Source organism: Thunnus thynnus, chromosome 15 (genome assembly GCF_963924715.1).
Source record: "Thunnus thynnus chromosome 15, fThuThy2.1, whole genome shotgun sequence".
NCBI lineage: Eukaryota > Metazoa > Chordata > Actinopteri > Scombriformes > Scombridae > Thunnus > Thunnus thynnus.
The window spans coordinates 25752089-25765197 of NC_089531.1; the positions used below are offsets into that span (position 1 = coordinate 25752089).

General features: G+C 39.3%; 1 protein-coding gene across 6 annotated transcripts in view; it reads right to left on the reverse strand.

The window, feature by feature from the left end:
- Positions 1–13109, reverse strand: part of trappc9 (trafficking protein particle complex subunit 9) — a 213826-nt gene that overhangs the window by 109392 nt on the left and 91325 nt on the right. For all 6 annotated transcript variants that reach the window (XM_067611537.1, XM_067611539.1, XM_067611536.1 and 3 more), the window contains one exon: positions 3067–3209. In XM_067611537.1, the coding sequence (XP_067467638.1) occupies positions 3067–3209 (143 nt within the window). The remainder of the gene's footprint in view (positions 1–3066; positions 3210–13109) is intronic.

Below are 13109 nucleotides of genomic sequence, written 5' to 3' on the forward strand. Positions count from 1 at the left end.
CCAGAGAAGGATTCAAAGCAAATCAAACATTTGTTTTTCTTGTGTACATAAGAATATGATGAATAGATTGTCTGATGCTGGTGATTACAGTACATCGTAATAGGTTCCTAATGTCAACTTGAAAAGTAAAGACATCTCAAGATCTCATCTGAGCCTTGTAGATACAGACAGGTGACAAATTAAAGGAAAAACCGACATAAAGTGTCTTTGTAAGGTGTTGGGCCACCATGTGCCGCCAAAACAGCTTCAATGCACATTGGCATTGATTCTACAAGTTTCTAGACTCTACTGGAATGATGAACACCATTTTTCCAAAAGATATTCCCTCATTTGGTGTTTTGATGATGGTGGTGGAGAGCGCTGTCGGTCAAAAAATTTCCCACAGGTGTTCAATTGGGTTGAGATCTGGTGACTGTGAAGGCCATAGCTTATGATTCATATCATTTTTATACTCATCAAACCATTCAGTGACACCTTGTACCCTACGGATGGGGGCATTGTCATTCTGAGAGAGACCACTCCCATCAGGATAGAAATCATAGGATATCATCACTCAGAACAACTTTGTACTGATTTGCAGTGACCCTTCCCTCTGATTTGGGACAAGTGGACCCAAATCATGCCAGCAAAAAGGCCCACAGCATAACAGAGCCACCACATCCCCTCACTGTAGGGGTCAAGCATTCAGACTGGTTTTTCCTTTAATCTGTCATCCATCTGTATGTCAGAACTTTGCAGCAAGCACTTTTTATGCTTGCTGCAAAGTGTGAAAATGTAGGTTTTTTGACAATTTCAATGCAAGTATGCATACATGCATTGAAATTGTCAGTATGCAATTAAATGCAATGATTGAGCATTATGATTTCAAATGATGTTCAAGTCATAAAAAGGGCAATCAGAATCACAATTATATCATCACAAATGAATGTGACTAAGAAATACTGATTGTGTTATTTGTGACAGCTTTAAGCCCAAAGCTTGTTGTATTTCCAGCACATACACTAGTTAAATATCATGAAAAGCATGAGAAGAGACTTCTTTAGGTTTCATCACAACATATATAATCAATTAAGCCACTGCATCTCTTAGCCCTGCATTTTTTTAATGTCTCATATTTAAATGGAGATTGTTAAATTGTGGGCATTTGAATATTCATTAAATTATGTTAATGCAACTTTAAAGCATGTTATATTCATCATTTTAGAAGCTTATTATTGGATATTGGATAGTATAGCTACGAGTTGTCAAGTTTGTTTTCTTTATACAGCCCAAAAATCCCAAATCTCAAATTTGTCTGACTAATTGATGATTCAGATAGGGAAACACACAACAATAAATACATTGTTTTTCCCTTCCCATCCAGAGTTCCTGTTGTATCCATCCATTTTGTTTATGTGTTAAGGTTTTTGGGTAGTTTCTCCTTGAGTTCCTTGAGAAAGGTCACACCGGGTCAAGAACCACTAGTATGGGCCTGTAAAGCCCATTGAGCCACTGAATGTGATATTTAGCTATACAAATAAACTTTATTTGACTTGAGAGGGCCTCCTTAAACATTTCCAAGCCTGAAATTTCAACACATTTCAAATGTTTTGAGATGTGGTTGAGAGCCAATAGATACTGTAAGTCAGTGAGATGAGGCAGAAAGTGCTAAGGGTTCAGTAGAGGTAAGGAAGAGGAGGGTTGCAATGACAGGGTGATGGTATAGCAGCCAGTGCAGCGTATCTATCAGCGCTGAGCCAAGATGGATGGCTTAAACTGCAGATATTATTACAGCTAATGATTCACCTCAAGTGGCCATTACTCGGCTACGATCTGTCTCCCTCGCTTGGAGTTTTTTCAGGAGCGTTTGGGGAGCTGAAAAGTGGAGTGAAGCGAGACACAGGGAATGTGTGTGTGTGTGAGAGGATATGTGAGGGTGTCCACAGTATCTAATGTATGTGCATGAGAGGGGGAATGTGAGAGCACGAGAAAAGAGTGAATATCCATTTAATATCCATTCACGTCCGCCACTATCTGACCTGTCAGTGAAAATACCATTTCTAAGTCTTCTGGTTTGGATAGCAATAATGTCATAGTGAGAGTGTTGCCACAGAGGTTAAAGAGAAGGTTGATATCTATCCACCAAATCAAGAGGGAGAAAATAGCTGCATTTGTATCGTATGAGAGATAAAATGAAGCTTTAGAATTGAGATTTATCACCAGTTATTAGGACAAGAGTAGCTGTGAGGTAGATTTTCCTCAGCTTTTCTGCTACTCCGATGAAGGTTGAGTAGGATTCCTGTTTTATCTGACAATGATGGGGTTTAAATGAAGATATATATTTCATAAATTATCAATATAAAAGCCCAGATATGCACAAAAATGGCATGCATTGTTAAAGGCTCATCAAATTATGGTTGAGGGAGCACGACTACAGAACAGAACATAAGCAAGTTCTTTGCTGTTACCATTTGTCAAATATTGCTTTGCAAACCTATACTGAAGTACAGTTGCTAAACTAAAACACAGCTATTTAATTTTACTGCTGCATTACGGTCATTAAAATATAATTAGGCAGCACAGTTTGACTGACTGACTGAACTGGGCTCCTGTAGAACAAACTTTGTGACATAACAAAAAAACTCTTCTTTCACAAGGTTACTCTAGTCCCATTATTCAGTTTGCGTTAAGGTAGTTTTAAGTCACCTGCTCTGCATGTAAGTTTTCCAACTGTGTGTGATGGAGGGTGATTGGAGTCGTTTTTGACAGTAGTTGGCGACTAGCTGGTGAATATATTACCTATTTTTCACCTCGGATGCTTTCAGAAACCTATTGTAGTGTACTGTTTAGCTGTAATTTGAGAAAGTTTGTGACCCGGCCGCCATCTTGGAAACAGATGTGGAGGACACGGAGGGACTCACATGCACACTCACATGCACGCACAGTCAATGCGGCTACCAAAACAAACACACCCTTTTTCAATTTTTATTAATTATCCTTAAAGAGGGCATTTAAAGAGCAGAGCTCACACAAAACTAAAATCACGAATACTTTAATCAGTAAATGCATGTTAATTGTGTGTGTTACCTGGTAGCAGGGAGTGTGCTGACTCTGGTGAAGAACACGGAAGGCTCCACATCAACATGGACTCCCAGAGACAGCTCCCTGTAGTAGCCCTCAACTTTGCCTGCTCCCCCGGAGTATTTGAAGCTCAGCACTGCTTCCAAAGTCTGCAAAAGAACAAGGGAAGGATATAAATTTAAATCAAGCTGATCAAAGGAATCAAGACAGTGTACCACGTTTAATGGTTGATTCAGGGGGAAAAAAAAAAAATACCGCCTTGTGGATGTATGCCTCTGCAAACCAGTCAAGTTGCAGTTTACATCCATTGACATGTATGATTCCGGTGAATAATTTCCAGTGAGAAACATGCTACCTTCACTTAGAGACTATTTTTACAGAGTAGAGAGGACTGATAGTGAGCTTTGTCACAACGGTAATCACCTGAAGCTCAACATCAGCAAAACCAATGAGCTTGTAGTGGACTACTAGAGGAACATGAGGTCCCCTGTCCTGGTTGTCATCCAGGGAGAGGAAGTGAAGAGGATGGAGCACCTTGGGAAAGCAAAATGCAAAGAAGCTACAAATTCTAAAACGTGGATGCTTCATCACACACATCTTCAACTCGGCAGCACAGAGGACCTATACAATCACCACAGTTTCAAGGTGGGATTTTTGTGAAATGTTGTCATGTTTTGTGAAATGTTGTGTTTCCTGAAATGTTGTTGTGTTTTGCACCTCAAGGCCACCATACATACTTGTGCCTTTTTGAGATAGATGCATCAAAAGTGATTACTGCACTGCAGCACAGCTTTTGTGTTGTTTGATGAAATGGAAGCATGGTATAATGGTGAGAAAGCCTGAGGGGTGGGGATGGTATGATTCGTGGCTCCAAACAGATGATTCAGAATCGACACGTTGCGTCCTAAAAACTGTATGACAGGAGAGGGTGGTGGGTGGGTGCAGTGGGTGGGATTTGCTAGTGGTATTCCACAGTGACGGGGTGGGAGTGGACACAAAGAATTATTCAGAGGTACTCAGAGGTATTCTGTGGAGGGGGAGGCACAGGTCAAGCAGCCAAGTGGGCAAAGGATAGGGAAATTAAAAGTGGCAGTTTATGGTGAGGGAGCACTAGCTGACTCAGGCAATGGGCTGAAGCGGGGTAAAGGGAGCATCCAAGGTCCCGCTTTTCTTCCTATGCAGCATATATCATCTCTCCACATATTGCTGATGGAGGCACTGGCTGTGCCTTTCCAGAACAAATTTCACAGATTCCTTGATTATTTTCACTCTTTATCCCCTCTTGTGGGGCGGAAAGCCAAAGTGGAATGATTCGGAGCCTGCTGGCTAGACATCTAGCCTATTACAACCTAATGACAGAAGAACAGTACACTGAGCAAACAGAGATGAAAACATTAGAAAGGATTATTATTGTAGGCATAGTACTGTGATTCTAAATGTTCACCTATCTTGAACTGCAGGGGCTTTGTTTCATATTTGTGGTATAGTTTGATGTTGAACATATAGTCTTTTTTTTCTCCTTACCCTTGTATGTTTTAATGCTATTATCTGTGGTTTAGACAGAAATATCTTGACTACTATTGGATGGATTGCCATGAAATTTGGTGCACACATTAATGTTCCCCTCAGGCTGTAAAAATTTTGGTGATTCCTTACATTTTTGACCCAGTGCCATCATCGGGTCAAAATATTGTCCACCACCTGCAAAAGGAATGAAATTCCCAACAGCCTCAGCTGTACTTTGTATTTAGTGCTGAATAGCAAATAACATATTAAACTAAGATGGTTAATATGGTAAACATTATACCTGTTAAACATCAGCATGTTAGCATTGTTATGGTGAGAATGTTAACATGCCAATATTAGCGTTTAGCTCAAAGCATCTCTGTGCCAAAGTACAGCCTCACAGAGTCACTAGCATGGCTATAGAGTATATTCTTAGTATTTTCAATACATTTCCTTCATGAACATTAACATGTTCTCTTATTTTACTGTGTTGTCACTTATTGCACAGTAGGGTGACTATTGAAATGTACTATGCAACAAACACAGCTTTGGTCGTGTGATGTTGTAAAGACACTGACTTTAATGTGATTAGCATGTTCATTTTCAAAAGAGGAAGACTGCCCTCCTGATGGAGAATTTAATAAAACATGCTTGATGCAACGGCTGCAAATTACAATCCTGATATCCTTTCTGAATGTTTTCTTTGCTATTTGTCTTCCCTGGAAAGGAAACAGTGGAGCCAGTCTGTTTTGGATCTGGAGGAAGAACAGCAGCCTACAATGCAGGCAAGAGACAGACTCATGCTGCGCTGGCAACTGAATGAAAGGAACAGCACGTTGATATGAATCTCATTTGAATTGATTGACTGAAATCGCCCAGATTCTTTGAGCAGAAACACTGGTTGGCGGCAATTTCCATTAAAGTCAATGTTTTCTCTAGAATGCAACTGTTCATTTCTCTTATTTTCCTCCTGTTTGTTAAAGGATAAGGTTGGTGTTAGTTTATCTTTTAATCAACAAATCCAGAGAAAAGGCCAAAATCAACAATTAATTTATCCTTCGAACAAAACTGTCCATGTTGCCAAAGCCTGATTCAGCTTATACTGCTTTGTCACACCATTGATGTCCAAAAAAAAAAAAAACATACAAGAGCCATTCTGTTCCATATTCCTTCATTACAATAAACACAAACAGTGTAGTACAGTATATTTAAACATAGTCTGACATATTTTTATTTAGTAAGAACATACATTTAAAAAATATGCAAACTAATTTTTCTTTTGAGCAGTTGAGTGCTGTTTTACACGCAGATGTGTGATCCTGTGGCTGCCTATGTGGTACTAATGGCCCGACCATGATCCTCTTGAACACTGATCGTCTCAGTGACACCGGCAAACACCGGCTGTGCACCCCGATTCCCTTTTCAGATCCAGACCGACCCAGAGCTCCTCCCCTGTTCAATCTGCTCTCTCTGTGCTCTCAGGCCCCTAAGGACCCTATTTCAATCACACTGGACTAAAAATAGGCTCTGCTGTAATGAGCTGACTGTGTCAGGAGTAGACCAGTAGCAACACACAGCCAAAGCAAACAGCCTGACCGCACACATACATTACCTTCACATGCATACAAACAGTGTGATTACTAAGAACAGTTTGATTAAGGCATTCACAATCCCCGATGACCAGAGACTGAATGAGGTGTTTTATATGCAAGTTAATGTCCTGCATCTTGTAGGCTACAAAGAAATGGAAATTGACTTGGTGTTCGAGTTTATTCTTTGTTATATACTTTTAAGTTCAACTTTCCAAACAAATTCTGATGTTGTTGCTCTTTTTTTACAAAGACACTCTGTGATGCAAATCACCATAAATGAATGAACTGGTTAAAGGAGAGGTTCACAATTTTTTTAAGCCTATCATAATACAACCTGCACATATGCACAATGAAAGCTCACAAAAATGTGAAGTTATCCTTTGAAACATTGGGGAGGCAGTGGGATGCTGCCAGGAGGAGGCTATGGTCACAGTTTTCTCACCTCACCTTTGAGTGTGGCTACGGTACAAACACATTTGTCTTTAGACACTAAACGCCATACAACTGAGTTCATTTGAAGCATACTGAGGCCTTTACCCTGATAATGACCTTAACATACATAATGTTACTCAGTTACAGAGTTCCACCTGACATTCTCTTTCTATTGTGTGTATAAATACATTGATTGATTGGGCTTGTAGAAATCAAGTCATTTCATTTATATAGCCCAAAATCACAAATATGTCTCAGAGGACTTTACCATCTGTACAACCTACAACACACTCCATCCTAACACCCTTGAAGGACATAATTCTCATAGATAAGCTCACCCTGACACAGTCAGAGAATAAGAAGGCCTCTCATATTACTATCAAAACAATAATGGCCAATCTCCACACATCCTTGAGATAACAATGCAGCACTGTGAGAAAATACTGTAGCCATTGCAACTTCAGTTGTGAAATGATTACATTTAACAACATTGATATGTATCAAACGTGTAAGTGGACTGGCAGATGATAAAAGAAAATAAAAACATAAATAAAAAAAATTATCTTGGCAGTTGTGCTGAGGTTTTAAACCTGGTTGGACCTGCAATCTCAACTTGTAAGAATTCTCAACACAAAAGAAGTGGGCCAGGACATGGGTTGGGACTACACTGTGTTGCTGTCTACTCCCTGGTAAATCCATTAATTGCTCATGCTGCACCAATCATTTTTCACCAAGTGACCAATCATGACTCTGAGATGTATCATCTGCAGAGGCTACTAGACATGGAACAATCCTTTAACACTGCTTGACCTGCACCCATCATGGGTCAAGAGCTTTTTCAAAAGAATACATAAAGGTCTTTGTGCTAAAATTAAATGTTCATTTGCATGAGAGTTTAGACTACATTACCAAATATGGCTGATGCTGCAGGATGCATGGTTTCTACAAGCTATGATGGAATAAGTTTCTTTCAATATTCATTATTTATTTTGAGAGCTCAATGAATGTGTGTTTGCATTTGTACAACTACATGTTTCTTTCACATTGTTACTAATCTTATAACAATAAAGCTGATCTTGAATAAGTACAAATGTATTGTATAGCTCCGAACACTGTCACTGGCTGGTGTCTTCAGTGGCCTATGTCTATCTTTAAAAAATTACTTATTCAGTCTGAACTTAGCATCACAGACATGACACAGGTGACAGATTCCATATTAAACAAGCTTTTACCTTTTTTGCTGTGTCACAACAAAGTCTCAAAAGACTCTGCGTCACATCATCCATACAAAACAGCATGTTTGACAATAGAGGTGAATTCTGAACATCACACACAGTATTCTCACTCCTGCATATGACGGGTGAACAAAAGAGAGAAAGACGAAGGAGGCTGAAGGCTTTTTGAATGTTTTGGCACTGAGATAAAGATCTGACACATCTTCCTGCGGAGATTATGGCATGGCCACATGTCTCCTGACAGGAATACTAAGATAAAGCATCAGTGACAGGGAGGCAGGGACAGGGGGCTCAAGACTGCATTGTTTAGTAACTAGTCTTTGTTGGCAATGGCTTGCCAAGGTGCTTCTTAAAAGAATATTCAAACATTTTGGGAAACTCAGGTATGAGCAGTCTTACCCGGAATTATATGATCATTCAAAATATTCATATTCAATATTCAAGGGACAGGAATGCCCTGGAAAAAATTACAGTAATTTATGAGCTTTTGTGTTATTTTTCTGGACATTTTTTAGCAATAGTAGCTCATGAAGAGTTGAAGCTAGAGAGTAAGTCAAACATACACAGAATCTTTGTAACAAGTGTGCTTTTACTTACTTTCTGTTAAAATTTTGTTTTAAAGGTACCCTGTGCAGTTTGATGCTTCAGCACCAAAACACATACAATACAACCCTGACAAGCCTATATTATCTTCCCCATGAAGCATTTGCAAAAGCTTTTTCTATGATTGCATTAGTTTGTAGTGTTAGAGTCACCAACTGTTAATACACATTAGACCCTACATGTAGTCATGATAGAAAAGAGCTCTAGATACAAAAAAGGACCCCATCAAACATTGCTTTACAGTGCCACAGTGCTCATTTTCAACAGTAATATAACTAGTGCCAAAATATAAGCACTGCCTTTTCGCTCATAGCTCCTCAACTGTGGGATATCAAAGCTAAATTTTTTTTCCCCGGAATATGTGGATGGTGCCACATTTATCAGTATATGGGACACCTGTATACTCTGGAAGTGGACAGAAAATCATGGCAAGACTGCTTCAGTGCTCATATGTCAGACCATGAGGTGCTGGTCCAGGACTAGCTGGAAGGAAACCACATCTGAATCAGGGTCATTGGTTTTTCCTTCCACAGACCAATTTCTGTCAGACCAATGCTTTTTAATGGTGCATGTGTAATTTCAGGCCTGGAATTAAGTCATTTTTAGGGCAAGGCCACTTAAGCCTTTGATAAATACAAATTTATTGGGGCATTGCGGCCAAAATGTAGGGCACCCAGGACAAAACCAATGGTGCAATAACAATAAGTGATAATTACATTGTATGAAGACAAAACAGTATATAATCATCAATTAGGAGTTAGTGTATTGAAAAACAGTGCTGAGTTTATCAAAACACTGAATGTTTGACTTTTCCACAAAATGCTGTCTGATTGATTTTTTAAGAATCTGAACAATTCATTATATTAATTATTATTATTATATTTTAATGATAGAATAAAGTCTATAAATGCGATAAGGGTGATCAAAATTAATCTGAACAAATTTCAACACCTGTGCAACTATTAGCAGTTGAGCATATTGAGATCATAGGAGCAGTCACAGAAATGACCTGAAACACCTTTTTACACGTTTAACATTAAATACACTGATGAGAATTACATTCTTAGTTAGCTAACACTGTGCAGCAATATCCTAGTTAGGGATGTCAACGGTTAACCACCGAGAATATTTTCACTAGTTACGCATGTCAGTCTATAGGTTAATTTGCATACACACTCCACTAATGGCCAAATAATTATGTCTTCACAACATCTGATGTGTAAAACTGACTTCTACATGGAGTGTTGCATTACAGGTTGTTTGTAGCATTAATGTTGCTAGGCTAGCGAGTGTCTTAAAGTCTGTTTATAGTGAGTGTGTTAGAGTCAGTCAGCTCTAAAAGTGTTTCGTTTGTCCAGTTTAACCTGCAGGGGTTTCTGAAGGCTCATGTAACATGTTTTTATGCAATGGAGGAAATAAATTCATGACGAGTGAAAACGAGTCCAAAGCATCTTCTGACGTCTCTACTGCAATAACAGAATATGCCAAGCTGCAAATACCACTGTAAATAATTAAGAAAATAATTTTGACCGCTTCCAATAGTCATAGTAGTATTTATACTTACACTGTACAGTGTTTAGTTGCTTGTACTTATCACATAATGTTAATTGTTAGCTAACGTTAGCTAACAGGTTAGTTGTTAATCTTTACCTTACATTTGTGGGAGTGGAAGAAATTTTTCTCTACTGTTGATGTCCAGTGTGATGGCGGAGACACAGGGAAACATTGAGTCTGTTTATTTGCTACATCACATGTGGTTTTAAATGAGGAAATCTGCAACTTTCTTTTAAGGGCCCAACAGCCAGTTCAAAAGAGGGCATGCCAAATTGGCCATGTGGGTAGTTAATTTTAGAAGGGGCAGTACGGCCATACTCTGGGGTATCCACAGCACTGGCCTTTTGACCGTGGTGTAATCTGCCCTGTAATGTATTATTCTATATAGTACATTGTTTTGCAGTTAGTACACAACTGTAAGTATACAATAAGTCAACATACTAAATTATACTATTATTTTATACAACACTACAGCCATCTGACGTCGATCTTTAGAAAAGCACTGCCAATTACACTGAACAAAGGGAATGCTAAACATTTTTCACAAAAATCTTACAGATATTTGTTTTCTGATGTGTTCCTGGAGCTATTCCAGCACCATTCAAAATTAGTTTCAATTTTTTACATCTGTGAGCAGCTCCTGTGCATTGCATTGTGGTAGAGTAGTGTCCATCAACAGTTTTTCAGTATAACAGCTGACTGTGCTGAGTATACTAAATTTCATCTTTCTGGTGTGAACACACTAAATACTCAAAACCTGCGCAAAATTCATGTGTAGTATGGAACTGGGACATGGTTAATGTATGAATTTCACCTGTTGAAACAGTGATCTGGTGCAGATTATTGACAATATAAGAATGCCACCTCCTGATTAAACAGTGAGTGTATTTATTGTCAGGGTAGGCTAATAGAAAACTCAACTAATGTCAGAAAGTCTACTTTTGTGTGGTCCTCGCTCACTGCTGTATGGAACAATTTGTATATATTGTACTTATATGTTTCAGTTAAATTTTGTTTAAAACACTACATTTCCAAGACTCATCCTGTGATTTAAAACCATTGGACAAACATGTTTATTTACATAAAAATATTTATTGACTACTGTAGCTTTAAGCAATTACCAACAGGCTTGAAAATGCAGAGGAGCAACACATGCTCCAAAATAAAAATGGCTTTGCACTTCTGCTATCTATCTCTTGCTCTGTCTTTCCTTTCTGCCAATTCCGTAGTAGGGAACCTAAAACACAGCTAGTGATAATAATTGCAAACACGAAAAAGAGAATGCCACCACGCTATTTCCACGGTCTTAGCAAAAGCCACAGTAGAAGGCACTGGTGTGTGAAACATCATTATCTTCCTGCAGACGGCCAAATTGGAAATGCCGTAAAGCCCCCTTTTATGGGAGATGCACTTACAACATCACTTTCTCTGTCTGTTTCAAGAAACATTCATTTTTTTGTCCTTAATTTTAAAAGAAATGTGGTGAATAAGATGTTCCACTCTCTACTCACATTCCCTCTTTTTTATTACCTCTCCATGGATCCCGGGTGTTTTTATTTTCACAGGGTTTTTCCTCACAAGTATGTCAGGTGGTTGAATGGTGTGTAGACAGAGGGTCACAGTGTATTTTGATGATGTGATGAAATGGAGGTCTGTGTGCCTAATTGTCCTTAAAATGAGGCCTGACCCCTGCTTAGGTTGCATCTGCCTAGTGGCAGGGAAGTGAGCCATCAGCTAGGAGAGCTATTTAGTCACCTGGTGGCCCCGGCTTCTGCAGAAAACTGAGGAATGACTCGAGGGCATTCAGATGCAATATGTCCATTTGGAGGACTGCTGGGACTGCCTCTCATATGTACACCTGGCTGTCAATCACTGAGCTAATCAGTTCGGCACCCCAGGGTTCTAACTTGAAGAGAAACGGTAAGAAGTTAAAACGGCATCATGAAGATAGCTTTATATCTAGCTGAGCCTCAGAAAGGAAGTGAAATACAAATCAAGTATTGAGCGGGAGTAAGTGTGGAAAACACCAGAACAGCATTTTTCCTTGTACTCCTGTTCATTACTGGAGTCTTGTTGTGATAGATTCTAAAAGGGTTCAAACTTGATGCAATGTGCTTGCAACAGTATGAGCAAATCAGATCACTGTATGCGTTTGATACAGAGCTCATCGATGAATAAGATCAACCTTTTGGGTTTTTAGCTTCTAAGAGGCACTTCCATGGTATTTGTGGCCTGGAGACAACTTGGCATTATCATGTTTCTGCTGTGCTTGTTTGCAATTGATGATTCAAGAGAGAAGAGGGCATGAGGGCTGATAAGAGTGAATATGTTCTCTATCGGCCTCATGGTGTAATGACTTAGCAATAATCGTCGGATGATGAGGAGTGAGGCCGCTGCGAACATGTTGGTGTTTATCTGACAACTGATGGGGGTTAGAGCATCTAAAACTGCTCAGTAACAACCAGGCTGCATGCAGACCAAAATAGCAGACACCGCTGACAGGGAAAAGGAAGGTTTTTTTTGTTCTTTTTTTAGGGGAGAGGACCTAGTGAAGCACAAAAGTTTGCATAGCATGGTATAATCACTTCACCACCTCCAAACCCACCCCAAAAACCTACCTGAACATCCCCAATCCGGTCCATTTAATGATGGTCCTGACATTTCTGCCTACAGCGTTTATAATGTCACGCTCTGCACCCCTCACAGTTAGGTTTTGCCTCTGATGTGGCAATTAGAATGGGAGACATTTTAAGGAGTGGGTGAGAACCCTGTCCAACTCTGAGGAATCTGTGACGAGGGGGGTTGTGGGGTGTCAATTTCAAGTTATTAAAAGGATGTAGAGAGTACTAAAAATATTGTCAAAAATATGAATAACGTCTTATGACGTGAATTCTCTCCAGCAGCTGTACGTGACTGCATCAGACAGGTAGTCTGGGATGTACTCGGTGCGTGACAAAAGCCTTTAGCTGATACTTGAATTAAAATATCTTAAAGTTAGCATCACCTATCTGTGATATTATGATACAGGCAGTTGCTCCATGCAGCATTTATTGTGTAATTCATCAATTCTACAGTGGTATTTTATGGAAAGCCTTTAATCATAATTTCAATTCCACACATGCAAGAA